At 38.6% G+C, this 22,514-nt stretch overlaps 1 protein-coding gene across 3 annotated transcripts in view; it reads left to right on the top strand.

Annotated features, from left to right (window-relative positions):
• SHANK2 (SH3 and multiple ankyrin repeat domains 2) overlaps positions 1-22,514 on the top strand; it is a 279,014-nt gene that overhangs the window by 33,933 nt on the left and 222,567 nt on the right. For all 3 annotated transcript variants that reach the window (XM_085581233.1, XM_085581231.1, XM_085581232.1), the window contains exons 3-9: positions 2,476-2,679; positions 4,308-4,379; positions 4,513-4,621; positions 4,863-5,014; positions 5,813-5,980; positions 8,043-8,159; positions 11,503-11,580. In XM_085581233.1, coding sequence (XP_085437359.1) covers positions 2,476-2,679; positions 4,308-4,379; positions 4,513-4,621; positions 4,863-5,014; positions 5,813-5,980; positions 8,043-8,159; positions 11,503-11,580 — 900 coding nt within the window. The remainder of the gene's footprint in view (positions 1-2,475; positions 2,680-4,307; positions 4,380-4,512; positions 4,622-4,862; positions 5,015-5,812; positions 5,981-8,042; positions 8,160-11,502; positions 11,581-22,514) is intronic.

The raw sequence follows: 22,514 nt of genomic DNA, 5'->3' as shown, positions 1-22,514 counted from the left end.
TGTCACATCTTTAATATCAACATCTCTCATTGAAAGGAATAATTCATGTTTTGATATCCTGGCAATCATATTTTTGGAGGCAGCTGTACAAACCATTTTGTCATGTCCCTCAGTCACAGCACAGTTTGTGTGATTGACAGCTGAGCAGAAAGATGTGTTTGCTGATTGATTTTAAGCAGATAAATACTATCCCTCAGACATTCTGTATCATAAGCAGTATTCCTACTGAATTAATATCTTCCCTTTAGCTGAGGGAGTTGTATTTTCCCTGGCTTCCCATCCTGCCCTTCACTCAGTGACTTGCTCTCACCAGTGTGCAGGAATGCAAGATTACAATTGACCATATCTCCTGTGATCTAAGGAGCTTTCACATCCCAAACACAGGCCTTGCATCTCAGCAGCCAGTGCTGACGTGCTGTCTTGCTGCTATATTTGCATTTTGAGGGGCCTGCTGTGGTTTTGACAGTGACTTTGAGTCACTCAGATTTTTTTTTGGCTGTTCTTTGTGGTTTATTTACAGTGAATGTATCTATCAGTGCAACACATCTTTGTTTCATGTGTTTCTATAGTTCGTCACTAAATGATCCCTATTCTTTAATTTTTTTTTTCTTGTCATTGAAGATTAGAAAAAGTTGTCCATTTTTTTTGACTCTGCTGCTGCCTCTTTTCCTTGTGGTTACCATGCCATGTGTGCCTAAAGAAAAGAATTGTTCCTTATTTTATAACTAGAGCAGCCTGTGTGTAGGTCCTGCTGTGATTGAGCTTATGCTTCCTCAGGATACAGAGTGTGGCAGTAAGTAATGACTTGTCTGCAGGATAGAGGGAATGGCTGTGGTGCTCCCTGCCTGGAGGGCTGCCAGGAGGACACAGAAGCAGCACAGTGGAGTTGTTCCAGGGACAGGCTGATGGAAAATGCACCTTATGCAGCATCTGAGTGCTCCTTTTTATCCTCTTGGTCAGCACCTGCCTCTGAGAGAGTGGTAACAGCTCCACTTCTATGCTGCCTGCCTTCATGGAAAGCATAAATAATCACTTTTCACACTAGTTTCACTATTCTCAGCCTGAAACATTTTGTTAGCAAAAAATTCTCAAGTTATCAATTTACTTTTTGCATAACTGATCTTATTTAATTCTAAATTGCTAATGGAATCAGCCTTTTTTACAATAAACCCCCTTTTGTTTCTTATGAATCACTAGGAGAGCTGGAGCTCTCACTGAATTAGTTTGTGAAATATTTGCCTGCCATCAAGAACAGAGCAAACACAAGAACAGACTGAACAAAATTGAACATGTTGGGTTCTCCAGGTGCATTAAAAACCAGCAGACTTAATTAAACTGTGATCAGAAGTAACTGCTTTGTATTTTTAAAATCAAAACAGTGTCATACAAGTCCAAAATTAATTTGTTTCATGTAAGAAAAACTTTCCTTGGAGGAAAAGAAATACATGTAATTTCAAAATTATCTTCCTATTTGAATAATGCTCATGGAAGTCTTTCAGAGTGTGTGGATAATGTTAAATGTTAAGCTCATTGCCCATCTTGTAACTGACAGCTTTGCTGGGAAGTGCTGATGTTTGAGTCTGAATCTTGTATTGAAGTTTGAATCCATGTAGGAGTCATAGGGCAAGTGAGGTTCAGTGGGAACACAGGGATTTCAAACAGATTTGCCTTGTTGCTAAGCCAATACTGTAACTACTGGGATGTTTGGGAACAAAAATACTTGTTACAATCTACTTTGAATTCCTCTCTCCTCCCCTTCAGCATATAACCACCCCTCCAAAAAAATTTTCACAAAGCATCTTGAAAAATAAAATAAGTAGGGGAAATGAAAGCATGAAAGCTGCTTCCTAGCCAGCCTTACTTGTGACAAAGTCTGATAGTTCATTTTATATTGAAGACTGTAAAGGATTAAAGCAGAAAAACAGCATTGTGTGTTCAGGATGCACATCAGAAGCACCAATCTGCTTTCTAGGCATTGCCATCTGCTGGTACTTTGGAACCAGTGACAGCAGTGCAGGCAAAATCCCTAAACTCCTCAAGTCCCTATATTCCAGCCTGGTAAGAAGCAGAGAACTGCAAACGTTTGTCAAGGCTTTCAAGTAATTTGCTTCATGTTGTATCATTCCTCCCATAAACTTGCCCTCAGATAAATGTAGCTAAAAGGGAAGTAGATTTTTTGCCTGAATACCTTTTTTTTTGTGAAATCTAAAAAAATATCTAGTATCTTCTGATATTAGAAAAGCCAAGAATCAAATGGATAGTTAAACACCTTGTAACATGCCTTTTGAACAGGTTTTCCATGAAGGTGCTCTCTCTCTGAGGAAGGATATGTGTGTTCCTTGAGGTTTGTGGAATAACTTGAAATGTCCTGTGTTTTTGCACTACTTGTACATTAGGTATTTTCATTGCACATATGAAATAGAATTCTTAGCTTTTTGCACTAATTGGGTTCCTTAAAATAACTTCCTTTTGCAGAAATGCATTCGATTTAACCCAGAAGCTTCAGTGTGGGTTGCAAAACAGCGGATTTTGTGCACTTTGAACCAGAGTTTGAAAGATGTCCTGAATTATGGACTGTTCCAGCCTGCAAGCAATGGGAGAGATGGGAAGTTTTTGGATGAGGAGAGACTGCTAAGGGAATACCCACAGCCAGTCAATAAAGGAGTTCCTTCACTTGAGGTATTTCTAGATCTAACATCTGAAGCATTTCTATTCTGATGCAGAAACTGTGCAGAAAGCTGTATTTGAGGTGTCTGCATGCACCTGAATTACATCTGGAAAATGCTTATCAGCAAGTCTGAGCTTGAACCCTTGTTCACAGAAGTGGTGGCATTCCCTGCTCATGGAGCTGGTCCATCCCCAAAAAGTTGCAAGGAGTCAGCCCTTCTGGAACAGTGGATTTTGGAGTTTTCCTTTGCTGAGGACACAGGACATGTATCTTATTTAGTTATTTTGAAGAAATGCAAGGTCCTAGGTGAAGCTGTTGGATCTGTGATGAGGTTTGCAATAGCAGTGTAGTAGTTGCTGGATAACCAGCCTTTGCTTTCTTCCAAAGAGAACTTTCTGTCTCAGTGAAGCCTTTTTAAATCCCCATCTAGTTAACTCTGTGCCATCCTTCAGAGTGCACAGGTTGCCTCTGTTTGCCTCCTGGAAGAGCAGTAAAGGAGGAGAGGGTGTGTACTGGGATTTCCCCCTCTCCTCTGTTGCTCCTGTAGAGGCTCTGCAGTTGAGGATAAGCTGGGCAGAACTTTTATGGCACTGAACAAACTTGGAGCAGAGCCAGAACATGCAATATATCAGCAAACTGGGGCATGAAACTGGCATGTAATTAATTTTGGTATTGCCTGTATGGTGGCAGATCAACCATTAATAATGTGTGGTTAATAGACTTACTCCACTTTAACATAAATCCAGGAGAAAAGAATCAAGGTCCTGAGAAGGCTTCAGGTCTTCCATTTTCCAGGAGTTTATTTCAGGGTTTCAGTCACTGATGACCACTTACAGCTGTAAGGAAATTAAACAGCTACTTTATTTTGTTTCTGTCGACTTTAATGAGTGTTGACTACAGCAACTGAGGCGTTAAAAGTGATTTTGTGGAAAACTGGTGTCAAAGCCTCAGTTAGTGCAGTCCCTTGTGCAACAGACAGGCTGCATTCCTGGAATTCTGCATGGGACAATGAGAGAATGGTAAATTATAGCTGTAGAAACCCCGATGACTTTTGCTACAGATCTTGGTACTGCACCCAAGCTGCTCAGGATAAAATTTGACTGAGTTTCAGCCAAAAAGAAAGGCAATCCTCAGAATCTCATTCACAAAACCAGTCCTGTTCAACATCAGGAGCACTATTCCCATGTGCAAGTTCCTCTTACCTGAAAATTCCTTAGACAATGTATCCCTTTTTGTTGTTTTTTATATTTCAGAAATGTTAGGCTGCAATTTTGAAATCAATATTTTTTTATTTAACATGCCTTCCCAGCTTTCTGCCTGAGACTGTAGAGGAAAGTGCACAGGAATCCTTGAGGAAAAGTGCTTTTCAGTGTAATTCTTGCTTATTTCTGTAGATTCTAGAGGCTGGTCTCATTTCCCATACACCTCAACTGATCTCAGTGTATTTGTACAAGATATTAATTTTGCTTAAATCAAGTAAAACTATATGAAATACTGAACCTATTTCTAAAATTTAAAAGATTTTACCTAAATCTACCCTGACAGTGGATGATACTTCCTTCCTGGTAAGGTCAGAAAATGATATTAGGAGTTTTAAGTTTTTAAGTTTTAAAATTTCTTCCTTTTTTTCTCTCCTCAGTTTCGCTACAAGAAAAGAGTGTACAGACAGTTCAACCTCGATGAAAAGCAGCTGGCCAAGCTTCACACCAAGGTATCCCAATTTTCTGCAGGAGTTAGCAATTACCTACAGTGGATGTTAACATCAGTTGATAGAATACTTCACTTTTAGTTAAAATGTTATTTTTGCAATCGGAGGATGATGCATTTTTTGCTCTTTGTTTCAGGCCAATTTGAAAAAATTTATGGATCATGTGCACCATCTCTCTGTGGAAAAAATGACCAAGATGTTGGACCGAGGACTGGACCCAAACTATCATGACTTGGAAAGTGGAGGTCAGAATAACAAAACTAAGCAGCATAGAGGAGTACCTTGAGTTAGTTAAATTGATTAACAGGGTGAATCTCACACATTCCTTCACAACTCTGGGCCAAGGAAATCTGTAGGGTTTTGCTGTCCAAAGGAGATAATTGATAATTTTATGCTTTGAACAGTATTTAAATTTTTTGTATAAAGTAACTCAAATTTTATGGTTGTTCTCACCTTTTTCTAAGTACATCCTATTCTCTTGCTTAGAAACACCCCTAACTTTGGCAGCTCAGCTTGACAATACAGTAGAAGTGATAAAAACCCTGAAAAATGGAGGAGCACATTTAGACTTCAGAGCCAAAGATGGAATGACAGCTCTGCACAAAGCAGCCAGAGCCAAGAACCAAGTAGCCCTCAAGGTAAATGCTTTCAGGACCAAATTATGTGTTATCTTGTTAAAAAAAAAATGCATAAAAGAGATTGTTGTCAGTTAATTACTGTATTGTTCTCCATGGATCCTTTAAGATGTGCTTCTTCTAGTACTTTCTTGTGCCTTTCAAATCTTAGCATTTGCTTTCAATAAAGGGGTTTTTAATTTCTGATTTATCTTTTCCTGGTAGCAAGAAAAGTGGTGAAATTCAAGCTTATTCACTGATACACTGAGATCTGTCTGAGGAAATAAGAATAGCATTGTTGACACTTAACTCTTTGAAAGTAGCTTCCAGTGGCGTGGATTGCACATTATGCCTTAACAAAATGTCTTCTCTTTTCTTTTGTATTTTAACAGGTATTCTTAAATCACTCTGATGGTCTAGATTATGTCTTGGGTTTATGGGTTTTGCTTATTCCCTTTTCACAGGTGCTCAAATTGCATGACATTTTTGATAAAGCGCCTTGAAACTGAAGACGTGAATGTGTTGCAAAGGTGATGCAACATTTATAGAGCTGACATTTCTGAACCTAGTGAGAGGATGGAAACTGGACATTGCCACTCCTTCTTTCTGTGCCATCCCCATAGATTCCTTTAGATCGTAATTCTTCCAAGGTCTTTTCTTGTTTACTTTAGTCTGTACTGTGGCCCACACTTAGCAGCTGATAAATAGGTGAGCAAAAAATGTTATGTCAATGATCAACTTTACACATACCTTTTCAGGTAAAGATTCTTTATATGGAAGTCCCTCCCAAATCTATTTTTCACAGTCTGTGATTGCTTTCAGACCCTTTTAGAGCTGGGAGCATCTCCCAACTACAAGGACAGCTGTGGCCTGACCCCGCTGTACCACACAGCCATAGTAGGAGGGGATCCTTTCTGCTGTGAGCTCTTACTCCATGAACATGCTACTGTCAGCTGCAAGGATGAAAATGGATGGCAAGAAATTCATCAGGTGGGAAAGGTTTGGTTTTTGTTTGCAGTTGGACTTGCATAAGGAAATGTGCCATGGTTGTTCTATGGTTAAACGCTATTTTGAAGTCCCTGCACTTTAAAGTATGACGCTTCTTCCTTTTTCTACCTGCTTTTTCTACTTCTTTTATTTATTTACTTTGCATCCTGCTGTGGTGACTTATAAGTAGAAAACTATTCCAGTGGTATTCCATAACTTTGAAATCCTATGGTTACTGTGGATTTTGCTGCAGGAATTGCACTCGTCATATTTATGCCATGGATTCTTGGACGTTTAGATTCCTGTTTGTGGCACTTCAGTAGGAAAATACAGCTCTTTCTTTTGGTTAGATGCCAGTGTCCTTGGTAATGCTCCTTCTGTGCTTGTCAGGGTGATTTCCCCTTGTCTCTGCTGAACTTTATAGGAAGGCTTGGGATGAGGATCCTGCTGCTGGGGTCCATCAGCCTCTCACTGTCCTCTCCAGAAATGCCTGAATGTTATCCAGCAGTTGTGTAAAAATGTTTTATTGATTTCCCTTTGCACAGTGATAAACTCAGTAATATATGAAGTGCAAAGATTCTAACAGTCCCAATGTCATTGCTGCTGCTGTGTCTCTATGGACGAGTTTGGAAAACTACAAAAATTGTAACTGCTGTAGTATGAGATAAAGATACAAGTAATCAACCTTACAGGTTTGCCTCATCTTGACTAAATTAATTTTCTGCACACTAAATTCTTTACTACACAGATTTTTTTTTTTTTGCTTCTTTTCTTGGAAAGAAATGGGAGGTACCTTTGGAACCCACATTTGTGCAGGAATCGGAGCTTTTTTCACTAAGTGGGTTTAGGTCAAGGTTGTTTGGATCCATCTCTAGAGTAGGAGAAAATAAATTAATTATTTTTTTACCATATTTTCTGAGGATATGGAGGAAATGGATTGTCTAGTTCAAGTATTGCCCCATCTGGACTCCATAAAAATACAGAGAAAATGTCCCTCTTTTCAAACCCCCAGCCTCATACACATAAGGATATTATTTCTCATCATGAAATAGAGCTTTCCGAACTCCCTCTTTGTTGTAGTTTTAAATAAATCAATGTTTACTTCTGAGTTAGGAACAATCTGTTTTGACTAATCAATAATTCAAGCATTCCTCAATGAAGTAAGAAGGATTTAATTTGTGCACTGAGCAGTCCACTTAACTTTTCTCTTCCAAATTGTAGATCCAAGCCAGGTGTGTCAGTCTGTACTTCTCACTGAATTCAGGAGTGATGAGGTACCTCAGAAAGACTGAATGGATTTCTATACCTGTATCTCTTACTTTAAATTCTGATTTATGGAGGAATGATGCTGATCTAAGATACCACAAAGTTCAAAACATTAGAAACTGGGAGGTGCTTGGTCAGTGGGCCATAGAGGAGAAGGAAGTCAAGTAAAAGAGGCCATGGACTAGAATTGCTGTGATTTTAAAGCTTATTTGCTAATCAGCAACATTTCTAATTGCTATGAATCTTCTTCACAGAGGCTTATTTCCAAAAATCCATGTTCTAACATTTTATATGTGTGACAGATAAAGTAACTCTTGAAGATTTCCCCTTGTTTTGAACCAGTGTCCTGTGTATGTTGTGTGCCTGCTTGACATCACACAACCAAGAAGATTTACTTGGATTTTGGTGAGATTTTCCTTCTAAGGCCTGGCTCTGGCACTCTGATAATCTTCAGTGCCATCTGGTGGGCAGCATTCCAGAGTGTAGCTGGACAAAAAACTTGTCACATTTGAGTCATGAACATTAGTGGATAAAAAGTTCCAAAGGCAGTATTTTCTTGATCCCTTAGGCTGCCACTCCCCAGATTATCAGATGGTTTAAACTCAAGCACAGGACTGCTGTACCTGAAGTGCCCACGTTGGAGTTTGTGCAGGAATGCCCATCTGGGTGTCTGTGCTCCCATGACAGAACCAGGCGTAGTTCTAAAAGTTAGACCTTCAGTAAAACCAGCAGTTTCTCTGCTGAAAATCTTGCCTAGGCTTTGGTGTAATAACCAAAATATTGCTGCATCCCTGCCCAGGCTTGCAGGTATGGACACGTCCAACACCTGGAGCACCTCCTGTTCTACGGCGCCGACATGTGCGCACAGAACGCCTCGGGGAACACGGCCCTGCACATCTGTGCCCTCTACAACCAGGTGAGAGCCCCTGCCCTGTCACCAGCCCTGCTGTCCCCCTGCAGGGACAGAAATGTCCCCAGCAGGAGCTGGGAGCTCACAGATGGGTTGGATTGGATGGGAACTTGAAGATCATCCAGTTCCAATTCCCTTCCACTACACCTTATTGCACCAATCACCATCCAACCTAAGCCCTGAACATTCCAGTGATGGGCCATCCACAACTTCCCCAGGGCCTCACCACCCTCTCAGGGAGGAATTCTTTCCCAATATCTGATCTAAACCTGCTCTTTTTCAATTTGAAGCCTTTTCCCTTCATCCTATCACTATATTATTTTACACATAATGAAGTGCTTCAGGTTTTAAAAAGTGGTCTTAGAAACTGGAAAGAATGTAATTAAAATTATTTTATTGGTGTTTCATTCACTGATTACAAATAAAGCTGCTCAGTGTAGATAGCAAGAATATGGATATTAAAAAATAAAATGTTATGCTTTATCAGCTTTTTTGGGTTTGATTAATATCTAAATATTTGTTTCCTATACAGAATTTATTGCTAATACTCTATAATTTAATTTGGATTTGAATAAAGAAGAGTTGTAAAATACTATGGAAATGTCTCTATACAGAAGATACTGAATTCTTTGCTGTTTACAACTTGTGTAGTCATTTACAAGTAGTAGAACCTTTTGATTTGATAGCATTTTATACTGTCTTTGCAGGGATGGGATGGGGAGGGGATGAGTTTTACGACTATGTTAAAATTAAATATTGAATTGAATTCAACATTGAATTTGGAAAGCATGAGATGTGACTGTAAACAATGAAACAGCTGTTAAAGTATCTGCTTCTTAATTACCATCTTAGTTTTTTTCTAAAGTCTTGTCAAGACAGATTCCTCAATTAGGTCTAAAATGCCCTCAGCTTAAAAAAAAAAAAATTGTGAATAATCTGACCATATGCTTTTAGCAAAGGTTACGCAGTATGAGGTGGGAATTGGAGTAGTCCTGTAGAATGACAGTATTTTTTTATGCAGAGATGTGTTTTTCTGACCTCAGTTATTCTACAGGAGACTTAGACACTCTAATTGAAACTGCATCTACAAATTTTCAAATATTTACACAGTCACTAAGCTTGGCTTGGTAAATGGAATATTAAAATCTTCTGCCTGCACTGTCGTCCTTCTGTTTTCCTTCATCCCAGTGTATGTGGAAATACAAAGTTTCCCTTGGGATGCTGTGAGCCTTAACCTGTGCTGATTTTGTCAGTGTCTTTTTTTATGAAAAGTTATTGGTTCACGTGGAAGGAACGGTGCTGCCTTTTCCAGCTGGAGAGGATGGGAAGGACAGCAGTATCCTTGTTACCTCCTGATTCCTGTAGATGGAGTCATTACCCGTTTGATCTGCCCTTCCAGTCTTCCCTGGGGAACTGGCTGACTTTCTGAATTTGGTAAATTTGTTTTCCTGGATGTCAGCGAAGTCCAGATATGAATAAACTCTTGGTTTTGAAAGTTATTCCATGGCCATGCAGTAAGTCTGTGTTTTTCTGGGATGAAATGTGCCCTCCTTCACTGGGAGGATTGGATCTGAGATGAAAGTTGTTGTAGTATTAAAATTGAATATAATCTGACAGATGGGGAGGAAACAAAAAGCAGAAAATGTGAAGTTAAAAATGCTCCTGTTTGTTTCAAAAGACTAAAAACAAACAAACAAATGCAGTACTTAACCCAAATAAATTTTCTTGGATTTTTTAAAAATGTTGAACAGCTCTTTGACAGCTTTTGGCAAATCTTTTTTCTAATCACAACCTTTTATTTAAGAAATCCCTTTGCATGTTTTTGTTACACTGCAGACAGCTTAGTTAAATTTGTTGAGATTTTTTGTATGTATAATTCTTTTGGTGCTGTAATGTTGGGGGATTCTGAGAAAAAATTGAATAATCACCCAATAAATACAGTATGTTTTTCAATATAATTGTTTATATCCTCAAGTTCTTGATTAAAATTGGGAATTGATCAATTGTTTAGAGATAGTCTCACTTGCTTGCACTGCAATCTGCACTTTAGTTGCATTTTCTCTATCTCAGTTAATTGTATAGCATTAAAATTATAATAAAGGAGATAATTTTAAATTACCATCTTGATTCATTCTGTTGTTTTTCAGTTGAGGAAAAGGTAGGATAACCTGCTTTCATGATACATTTAGGGCAGCCCTTTGATGGGGAGACTTAGTGAGACCAAGAATCTACGGTAAGAAATTGGAAAACATAATGACAGAAATGATTTTCAATCATAATTTCTGCAAATTATCCTGTGACTCAGAATCTACCAAATAAGCTTTGTTTCTATCACTAAAATACCTAAATTATGTACTTTGTCTCCTCTGACTGCAAATTTGCTGTTCAAAGTGAAAGGTAGCCCATCCAAATACCTCATTAGGTAGAACTCCATTGCACAACATATCAAGACAACACAGAAAGCACAACAAAATTAAGAACAATATTTGTGATAAGCAAATATAAAACCCTTTTGAAATGTAAATTGATTTGCATAAGAATCTAAGATGAACATTAAAGATGACAAACAAAAAACAGAGTCCATACAGGAATTCTGAGAATCTACTCAGAACCTCCAAGAATTTATACCAAATTGTGGTCAGTCATATTTAACAGCCATGGAGAGCAATGATTTAACCAATACACTGTATTGACCAAAATAAATTGTTTTTAAGGAATTTCCTTTGCAGATTTTCTCAGTTTGAAGCCAAATTTTCCTCCTTGTGCTGTAACTGCTAGCATTTTTTAGGGGAAAGAGAGGCAATAAGGATGGTCAGTGCAGTATGTATAGGCAGATCAAATAACTTCATGTGTACTAAAAAAAAAAAAGTCATACTTTTAATGTTGAGTATAGGTTGAAAAGAAAGTCTCCAACAAAATAAGTGGTAAAACTGCTTTGTTAAACTTTTAGCAGGAGGGAAGGATATAATTAATCACAGTTCTGTGAACAGCACTGTTTTTACTACACAATGGGCAAAAAACCCCATATGGGAATCAAATTTGTGCAAAATTTGTTTCGTCAAATATGGAACTTTATCAGTAGTTGCTTAAAAATTTAATAAGGCATTTACTACTTGTATTCCTTCATGTTTCTTTACAACTTGCCTAGTGTTTCTAATACACTGCAAAGCATCTGAAGGCTTGTAATTTTTAAAATGCTGTTTTAACAATGTAAGTTCTCAGATCATTTATTTGGTTTATTTTTTAATCATGAAAATATAGACCAAGCACCTCATAACCTCTTAGCAGTCACAGCCTCTTTAGTGTCAAAGGATTTTTATGAACAAGTTTCCTTTTCCATCATTTTCAGGAGAGCTGTGCAAGGGTGCTGCTGTTCCGGGGAGCCAACAAGGAGATCAAGAATTACAACAGCCAGTCCCCATTTCAGGTAAAAAAGGAAATACCTCTTCCCCCTGAAATATTGGGAAGAAAACATCACATGAGCTTAGGTTTGGGGAGAAGTCACACCGCACTAGGCTGAACACAGGTGTGGAGGGAGTGAGTGAAAACTTTTGCTTTTATGTAATTCACTAAGTGAAGATGTCCTGGAATAATTAGGAATGAGAGGAGCACACCCTCTGATGACATTGTTAATGAGTTTGAGAATTCTGTGAGCTGTTGGTGACAAAAGATGAAATCCTTGGTGTTCTGCAGTCAGATGTGCCTTGTTCTGAGCTTATCTCCAGTCTCATGTAAGTCAGGTCCGAGATCCATGTAAGTGTGGTCCAGGGATTGTCTGAGCACTTTGGTTTGCTTGGCCCCTCTTGATTTAGCCAAAAAGAAGCTCTTTCTTCCTTGGATGTGAGGCCAAGGAGCTGGGCTAAATTTCAGGGATGGGATTGACTTAGTACACTGTCAGCATTAGAGGCTGAAGCTGCTATCTGTTATCTCCAAAAGAAAATGGAAGTCTTGCTTTGGATTAGTCAAAATTTTGTCCCCATTTTCTGATATTAAAGCACTTGCAGTAAGCTTAATTAAAAATCCAAATGGAAGAGAATTGTTTGTCCAAAGGCTTGTCAGGTATGGCTGACAACCTCAAACCCTTATTTCTGAAGCAGGCTTAATTAGCCTGGATGTCAGAGAAACATTCCTAAGGCAATGTGACATGTGAGAAATAGGGATGGAAACTGTAATATTTAAAAAAAAAAACCAAAAAACAAAACCAGAAGAATTTTTTACAAGTTACAAAGATCGGTGCTTCTGGAGGAATGATGGCACAGTATTGTTAACAGGAACTGTGCTGTGGTGAAACAGGATGGGACCGTTTCCCCAAACCAAGGAGTTTTTCATCTAAAAAAAATCTGGATTGTGTCTTCCACATTACCTTTTTGACTCACTTTGGATAATGCTGGCAGAAGTTTCAAGGAACAATGCTTTGACAAATGAAACCTTTGGAATTTTTGCTGGATCCATGTGGGTCTCTGAGTTAACTCCTCCAAGTTTCTTAGTAGTTATAGGGTTTAAAAAAAAAATCTCAGACAAATATTTCTGCATCAGTTTAATTCCCTACATATTTTGAAAGTTTTCTGGGCCTAAGTTGTGCATCTTATAAGCTTAAGAGTTCTGCATGCAAATCCCAGCCAGACTATTGTTTACTTTTGGGACTATTTTCCTCAAACTTGGGAAACGATGCATTAATAATTGAATTTTAGGCACCATTTTCAGACTGCTAATAATTTCCCATCAAAATACATGCTAAGCAAAAATTCACTAAGTACTGGCTAATACTTTACTCTGCACTTCAGAATTATGAAGCGATCAAGAAATGGAGCAAGAGAAAACACTAATTATTGGAGGGACGTGTTCCAGGGTAATCTCTTGGATTATTGTGTTACTTTGTCTTTGAGGTTAACTTTCCTTTTCAGTTTAGGATGTTTTTGGGGAGGGTAAATGTTACACAGAAGAGTTTTCATTTGTCTTCCTCTTTATGCTGACAGCTCCAACATTCTTGTTCTTGCCCTTAGAAGAGGAAAAGGTGTAGGTAATGTAGAAAAAGTTCTGGTTTATCTGAGTGGAATGAGTAGAGGAGACCCTGATGCCAGCACTGCAATGATGCAGCCTTAGAATTAATTCTTTGCCATCTGTCTGTTGCTGACCCAGTCAATCAAATACCACAAGTGGAGCTGTTATAAAATTATGCAGAATCCCCTTGAGTTAATAGGATTTTGCATACTAAAAATGTTTGCTCATGTAATCAGCAGGCAGGAGCATTGAGGCATCTCATATGTACATAATGAGAATGGTTGTAGCTGCAGCATCTATTCCGTTGAGTCACCTCCATTATGTACCTTTCTCAACAACATTAAAAGGATGATTTGTTGGAGCTGCTGCTCAGAAAATTGATGATATGAAAGCTGTGCTATTCTGTAGAACCACAGGATCCAAACATCTGTGGAAAATTTGTGTCCTGTTTTCTTTTCAAACAAAGAAGATGAAAATTAGTGGCAGAGTTTGTATCGGGCATCAGTGTTCAATGAATGTGGTGTAGTTTTGGCACATGTGCTCACTTCTCACCAAATCACAGGGCTTGTTATAAATACACTGGATTGCAGGAAGTAAAAATAATCTGGGCTGAATTCTATGCCACTTAATTCAGGGACCCCACACCATGCCCACCTGGGATCTCTGTGTCCTTTTTGCCTTTTCAGTGTCCAACAGAATTAGCATTGGAATGGCATTGCTGGGTGCTGAGGACAAAAAAAAGCTTGGCTGATTTCCCAGTTAAGCACCAAACACTGTATTAGTTGCCTTTGCAGGGATGTGTTTTATCCTGACCCATTCCTGGGTTGCATAGAGTCAGCAATTGGTGTTGGGTATAGCTGATGTCACCCATTGCTGAAAGCCTGCAGAACATGGGGTCAGCAGAAATTTTCCTGTATTTTATATATAGCAATTTGAGGTGAGATGAAACCTGTGCCACATCGTTAGATTATATTGCCAGTTCTGTTTATTAATCACTTACTCAGCCCATCTTGGCTGGGCCATCTAAGTAACTTAGATGCTATTTTATTAGTAAAACTTCCAGAAACAGCCTTTCAGAAAAGCCATGGTATCCCATCACTGTCCACAGCTACTTGGTTTTCCACACATTTCTTCTGTTTCTAGGTTAATGTAAAATAATTCATTGCCTATCTAGCAAATATTAATCCAATAGCTCAGAAGTCTGAGTTTTGCAGTTTACAAGCTGTTAAAATGAAGTGTAAGTTAAAACGATCATACACTTTGTATATAAGGTCTTTCTCTTCTAGTGATCAGCATCTTCATATGAGTAATTCAAATGGGCAATAAGGCACTATTTTAGCTAATAGTGGTAATAATTAGTCAGTGTTTTGAGAACAAATGTGTTTTGATGTACAGAACAGCTATTCTGAGGTGGCATTTAGTGCCACCTTTTAAGGTCAGAGTTGTACCTGAGAATGGTTTGTGTCTCAGGTGTCCCTAATGATTTGCCTTTGCTGTCCCAGACTAGCCTGAATAATCCATGTACCTACATCCCATGGCTTGCAACAATTTTCCAGCTCCACTGCAGGTAGAACTTCACTGCTCCTTTCAGTGTGTTGGCCCTGCCTCTATTTTTAATTGCTCACTTTTTTTTTTTTTTTTTGCCAGGTTTGAATCATTTGAACTGAAATTTTTCATGCCTGCATTCTCTGTTATTTGGAAAAACAAAATGATTCAGCTCTTTTGGAGTCTGGGCAAGGGAAAACATGTGTTGTTTTCCTAACACTGAAAAACTCTGCTGACCCAGCCCTCCTTGTACTCTCTCCCCCGTTGTGTTATGTTGTGGTGTTTAGCTTTATTTTCTTTAATTGCCCTGTGTGCTGATCTCCATGTTAATAACCTGGCAGTGGGAACTTGTTTCCAGACTGACTCAGGCACAGGGGCTCCAAAACCAGAAGTAGGAACTAATCTCATGGATTTGGAAGATAAGCTGGCTGGAGGAGACACAGACACAACTGGGTATATCCAGCACCTCACTAGAATGGCTTCCCAAAGCCCGGTTTAGATTTGTTGGCATTTTTAATTTCCCTCTTTTGGATGAAATTTACAGGCGAAGGACACAAAGTTCTCAGGATTTTTTTTTTTGGGGGGGTCTTTTTTGTCACTGACTTTTTTTTGTGAAAAAGTTGTGAAATCTAATTTTAAATCCAAAATCTTTATCAGGTGCCTCAGAAAGGCATCTTCACAAATTTAAAATAATGCCTCCTGTCATGATGTTCAAGTATGGAACCATTGTGTTCATGGAGCATATGAATTACAGAAAGACTTTGCTTTTTCTGTGTATTTATTTCCATCCTAATTCCTTTCCTGAAGCACCTGTGTGAACAATGAATCACTGAATATTGGGTATAGTTGGCAAAAAATACAGCTATGAGCTCATGATGCATTCTGCCTTTAGTCAGACTTCAAGCTTTTTCCAGCTTTTTCCTGATTTCAGTCAAATAATGGAACTTATTCATATTTAGGAAAAAAAAAAAATCTATATAAGTGACCATTCCAGAACAAACTGTGGATTTTTCCTGAAAAAATCAAAAATATACATGAGTCTGTATATATGTAGGCACACTTAGCACAAGTTCTTAACAAGACATCATTAAAATAAAAATAATAATTATTAAAAGGAAGGGGAATGAAATATTTATTTATTTTAAATAATAATTAAAAGGAAAGGGTGGAATTTGATGTTGAGGGAAGTAGTGGCAAATGAAATATTCCTGAGAATATTAGGAGATACAGGAGCAGAAAAATACATATGGATACAAAATAGAGTTAAATTGATTCCTCCTGACTCAGGGATGCTTTTCTTAGCACTGGCTAGTACCTTCTGACCTTTGTTTTAACCCTGTCATTTTTCAGAAAAGCAGCCAAATGGAAGTATAAAATAATGAAATTATATAATTACCTTTTATTGAGAAAGGCAAAATATTGCCATACTTGGCGATGCTAAAAATACTTAACTGCAGGATGTGTCTTCATTTTTTTTTTTTTTTTACCAAAAGTAAACTTATGGAGGAGTCTCCATGTGACCATCTGTCATGTTGTGTTCCATGTAAATGTTCCAAGACCCCTTTTTTCACCTTTTTCCCATTCATTCCATGCTCAGACAGGGCTGTCCAGCTGACATGCCTCAGGTGCTGCCACAGGCAGTCCAGTTTCTCTGGGATAAGTGCACTCTCTGAGGTAGTTAGAAGCCAATCTGTTCTTCCACCAGAAAAAGCTCAGAAGTTACAAAAGGGAACAAATAAGCAAAGTAAATTGTAAGGGTCACCACCAGCTCTTGCCTTAAGGAAAGGCTTGAGTGTGATTCAGATACAGTTAGTTGTCATAGCTGAAGTTACAAGAGACAGTGGGGATTTGTATAATCCTAATTTAAATCATGTTGTTTTGAGATGTTAGCACCAAGAGTTTGTCTGGGAGATAAAATAACCTGTTAGTGGGACTCATGGGCACTTTGGGCCTGCAGGAATGGATTCATGCTTGGAGTTAATGATGGTTGAGTGCTGTGTGGCATCATCTCCTACTTTTGCATTTCAAAACAGGCTACTCAGCATTATCTTCTGGCTATATCCAAGTTCTTCCTCCTTATAGAAATGTAGAATCTGTGCCTGTAGGACAGACTTAGCATCTTCTTCCACTGCCATTTAGAGGGAGCATTCCTGGCATGCAGTTGGCAATCCCATTTCCATCAGAGTATGTTATTGGCATGGATTATTGCTAGACTACTGTTTCCAAAGGTTTTATTGTAGTTAACCCACAGAGTTTGGAATGGAGCCACCAAATGTATTAGGTAAAATAATCAGTGTCTTATTCACCGATGCATTTTATCCTAAGGGTTTTCCAAAAGGATTTCCAGCCATTTGGTTTAGCAGTTGAAACAACACTATATTATTAAGTGCTTGCAGAACTGAATCCCTGAAAGTTTCTGCTGTGAAACAGTGGGAAGTGTCTGTCTGCTGTGAGTAGGAAGACTTTCTTTCTGAAGGTGTTCAGGAAAGGAGCTGCTAATGTGGTGGGTTTTGGCTTTTCCTTGAGGTAAGGTTGCCTGGCTAGGTGGAAGATTTCATTCTACAGCAGCATGGACCCATAAATCCTTGAGCTGAATTCTCTGCACAGCCCAATGTTTCCTGCAGCACCAAGGAAAACAAAACATAGCAAATAGTACATGTTCTCAGCCTTTTTTCTAGGAGAGTTCAGCTGAAGAAGATTGCATGTCATGGCGTTTTGGTTTAGCATATTGTTGGAGGGGACGAAAAAAATTAAGTCAATTTTGTTGCTGGCTGTGTCTTATCTGATTCATCTAATGCTGCAACCTGGCTTTATCTGCTTTCAGTAAATACTCCTTTGGAACCGCTGCTCGCCCATGTAGCAGTAATAAGGATTATGTAATAACTGGCTTTTGATGGCTCTTTCCAGCTTGAGCTAGATTTTCCTGAGGAATGAGTCTGTAATTGTAAGTGTGTGTGTGTATCACACTTGGCTTTTTCTTCTCTGTTTTAATTATTAAAACATGAGTGTAGGAAAATGCTTCTTGCTTAGGGATAACTTGCTGGGTAGCATTTCAGCAGAGAAGCAGGAAGATGATGGAAGGCTTTTTACTCTACTTTTAAAATAGATAGAAACGTAACATTTCCCAATAGATGCAGTGACCATGGAGGAGGCTCAATACAGCCCGTACAAAGTAGGATAACTTAAAAGTCTGAGTTACTTCTCCTTGCAAGAAATAGGAGGAAATAAAAGAAAGTTGTGAAGCAGCGAAGTTGTGCTTGGGATGGATCTGTCTGGATGTTCCTTTTTAGGCTTCCTGACATATTTCCTTGTAACTCTGCTCGACTTGCTGGTGTATTCAGTTCAACATTTCCTGTCAAGCTGGTTCTTACATAACAACGACTCCTTTTGTCCTAGGAATTAAGTTTGCATTTCAAAGCCTCAGGAGGAAATTATTTAGAAGAGATTTGGTCCCATGTTGTGAAGAAAGGACTTACATTTTTGATCTTGGTGTCCATACAGGCTTAGTTTAATCTGGAGGTATTCAGTCATGGCTAATTCATGAATAAGAGTGGTTAGATTTTAAGAACACAGTTGTGTGTGCTCGTGAAAGGACAGTGGAGAATAAAACACAGGTTCTGCCTTTTAAATCTTAGTAAGGAAGACTGGAAAATGAGCAAAGGTGCCTGCGGGCATTTCAGATGTTGTCCAGTTCTGCTAAAACAGCCCTGCAGGACCTAAAAGAGACAGAAAAGAGGTCATTCAGAATAATTGCCTTCTGCATATTCTGACTGGAATTCGCTCAGCCCTGGCACAGCTTCATGGCTACTGAGTGTATTCCAGAAGACCCATGGGGGCTGTCAAATCTCTTGCAAGCAAACCCAGCATTTTAGCAAGGAAAATGTGCCAGCACTGTTATGTTTGCAGTGTACTTTTTTTGATAAAGTCCAACTGCATTTGGCTGCATGCTTTTTGTGTGTTTGTTTGTTTTTAAAATATTAATTGCTGAAAAGTATTTAGGGTAAAATCTCAGTTCCTTTGAAGTGGATGAAATCCCACTGATTTCACTGGGGTGAAAGTGGGTTCCTCACACTTGAGACAGATCCAAAGCCATACTATCAGCTCTTCCTCTATAATGTATTCTGCTGAATATGTTTATTTTTAATTAACATTTCCTGTTCCTGTTTAATTAACATTTTTAGTACAGCACTATTCTTTTAAGTTGCACAGAACTGCACAGCACATTGCCACAAATAACTTGGGTTATGCAAAGTCTTTGCTGTTAAGAGTTGACTTGATGCAGCTGAAAAGAAGATGCTGTACTTTCTGAGGGCAAGCTTGGTAAGAGTTTTGGGAGGCAAAAGCAGGGCTTGGGAGGCTGTGGTTGTAAATTTTCTTCCTGAGTGTGGGATATTGTTGCATTTCCAACAGCAGAAGTCCCTTTGTCTTCACCCGGCTGGGACACTGACCTTGTCCCACCCATCGTGGGATGCTTCCCATGAGCCTGAGGCTTCCAAGGGTGTGAAGAACGCTTAGATCTTGAAGCTTGAAAACCTAGTCTTTGATTACTATTAAAAACAGCCTGAGAAGCAATGTGAGGTGGTCCTTACCAGGGAAGACTGGGATTGCTTGGAGGGTTATGTAAGTGGAGCTATAGTTTGGAAAAGCGGGAATACTTTACCCTCAATACCGAGGCGAAGTACTCATGGTGAGCCTTTGTTTAAACAGTGCTGAAATGATCCAGGGAATGCTGAGGAGCCTCACAGAAATATTGGCCTTCTCCCCACAATTTATATTTTCAGATGCTAAAACTAGTTGTTGAACAAATGTAAGGTGCCTATTTTAGGATGCTGCATGTCAATATCTGACTACAGATGGCTCCGTGAATCATAGTTGGAAGAAGGGAAATGTTAGACACTAAGATATTGTTGCTAAGAGATTTTAGTACACAGTATGCTAACATGTGCTGGCAAATTTGGGAACAGTAGCAGCAGAATGCTCTCGGAGGAAAAAAAATTCAGTGGTGAAGAAACTGTCTTCAAAGGACTATTTAAAGGATAGTAACATTATTGTGCTTTGTTGTATCAAGACCTGACGAAGATGAAATTGTCTTTCAAGCAGATAATAGACAGAAAACATCCAAAAGGTAAAGCTAATCCTGCTCTCCAATGAAATAGAAAGTGGATATTGGAAACAAAAAGAAAAAAATTACTTTGGGGTTTGAATGAATCAAGTGCCAAGATTAAAGGTGATGGTTGCTGATATTTTGCCATCTACTGGACATCAGATCTATATTATACACAGTTAATTCCTTTCAAAATGCATAATATTGAGCTTGTATTACATTATATAATTAAAAATGTTAAGAGTTCTCTTCTGTCCAGGAAAGAAGCATGCAGGAAAATGCTGAATATAATTTTTTTACTTGTGTTTCTTCATAACATAACTATAAAGTAATTTAGGAAATTGTCAGCATTTTATTGTCCTGGTACAGAATGTGGGTTATTTCTGCAATTAATATAAACCTTTGCTGGCTATTATTTAAATTAAAAAAATTCAATTTTACTGCTTTTCTTTATTCTATCTTACCTTACATCAGTGAGTTTTGCCCAAATTTGAAAATACAACACCTGAAAGGGAAGTTCAAATGGATAAAATTAATTTTATTTTACAAAACAAAACCTTTCATTTCTGATCTATTTTCAACAAAAACATTATTGTTTTATTAAATGTACAAAATACTGCACAATCATAAACTTCCTAAAGTAGTGATTTGTTTGACAGATTTCTAAATAGATGTATTACGTGTCAACTTCAGAATTTATTTTTTTTTATGTAGTTTTGGAGTGTAAATGTGTGTCTCCATAAGGCAAGAATATACATCTCCTTGAGGTCATGTTTTATGACATGTATTCAGCAGCACTGTTAGATAAAGACAGGGAAATAATGATATTAATAGAATATTAATCAAGCATTTGGTTTTATTTTTTAATGAGGTGAACCGAGAAGCTTCTGCTACTTTTATTTTGCTGTGTCGTTGCCTCAAAGTCAAAAATCAACTACAATCCATGCAACTACAAAATGTGGGGTGAAACTCTCCCCTTTGATTTTTGCAAAGTGAAATAAGGAATTAATGATTGTCCAGCAGTTTTGCATTAGATTATAATGGCTGTGGAAATTGTGTAGGATTTTCCAGCTGGTTCAGAGAAAGACCCATTTGGAATTTTTAACATTCTGATGGAAAACAGTTGAGGTCTGTGTTGTGATTTGAGCTCAGAACAATGTTTTTGCACATTTTCACGTTTTGCTCAGGCATTACAAGAGAATGCTTTTCCTCAGGACTCCGAGTTCCAGGTACTTGTGTTGCTCTTTGAATCAATAAACATCTCTTCAAGTGCAGCCTCCTGGAATTGCATAAGGAACCAACAGTGGGTGATCGATACATTTCCATCCCACACCTATGGAAAAGAAATTCGGAACACAGATTGCTTCCTGCTTTTCCAAAATGAACTCCATCTGTCCTACTGAGAGAGTTATAAAATCCACATGCTACATGAGAGCAGCTAATGCAGATCCATTTAGGATAGGATTTGTTTGAGTCTGCTGGGTGGTTTTGTGTCACCATTTATCAGGGATGGAGCCTCCCGCTGCCGTGTCCTACACGGGCGCACATGGGAACAGGGTCTTGGCACTTAACAACCTAAATTTAACTTCCCGATGTCCTTGAGGCTGACTGCTGTGGGCTTGATGGTGTGCTGGGAATAAATTCAAAGTGCCTTTGGACTCCATGTACTTCTTGGCTTTATTAGGGAGAGCTTTTCTTTCCAGAGGACACAGTAGAAAATAAATACATTGAAGTTTAGCTATGTTTTATTTCCATTGCCCCACAGTAAACACCATTGGATTTTTGTATCAAATTAAAGAGGTGTCAATCTCCAAAGCTGTAGTTATTGGAGATTTTTAGTACTATGCAAACACATCCTGGTTATGATACATGGAAGAGCATTTCTGAAAATCTTTTAATTAAGGAAGTGATCCCAATGCTTCCTTCTAAATTCCCTTGTGTTAATTTCTCATTTGCCTCTGGTGATAGTCAATCCTGTTGTGTGTTGGCTGTGACTGCTTGAGTGGTGTATTTTCATTGTTAAAGTAATATAATCCTTGCTGGAATGAGAAATAATTTATGGTTTTGTGAGTCTATGGTTGAAGTGGAAGACAGTTTCTGGAGTTTGATGGTTACAGTCTCATTTACAGGGTTCTGTGACCTCTTTCTTGTGGTTCCCACTGAAGACAGCAACCTGTAGGGGAAGATTTACCTCAGTGTCCTGTCTGTCCACCTGTATTTGCACTGATGTAATTCACATTTTGTTCTGGGCTGGAGTTACCTCCTCTAAATTACAGCACCATGCCTGAACTTACTGCCAGTCCAAGCTTTCTGGAAAAACCATTGTTCAATAAACACTGCTGGCTGGCAGAGACAAGAGAAAGGTGAAACATCAGCCCTGAAGGAAAGAATAATGAAATGCACTTTCCTCAGGAAAGGGAAATTGTCTGGAAGAGAAGAGCAGGTGGAGAAAAAGCAGGTGGGGAGTGATGATGCTTTATGTGCTCACTGTGAATGGCAGCTACAACCCTCCAGCTCCCTCTGCTCCCTCCAAAGGTTCTGCATTTCAGAACTCAAATGTAAGCATGTGCAGCAGAAATGCAGAAGCCTGGACTGAGTGGAAGATAAATGGACTAAGAGGCTCTTTTCAGTCCCAACAGAAAGGTTGTCAAAGTTCATTGTCTTGATTTGAGAGGGGACAGCTTCAGTTTGTCTTTTTTCTGTTGTTTCTC

Source organism: Lonchura striata, chromosome 5 (genome assembly GCF_050655825.1).
Source record: "Lonchura striata isolate lonStrDom1 chromosome 5, ASM5065582v1, whole genome shotgun sequence".
Lineage (NCBI taxonomy): Eukaryota > Metazoa > Chordata > Aves > Passeriformes > Estrildidae > Lonchura > Lonchura striata.
This window is presented reverse-complemented; position numbering and strand designations above follow the sequence as displayed.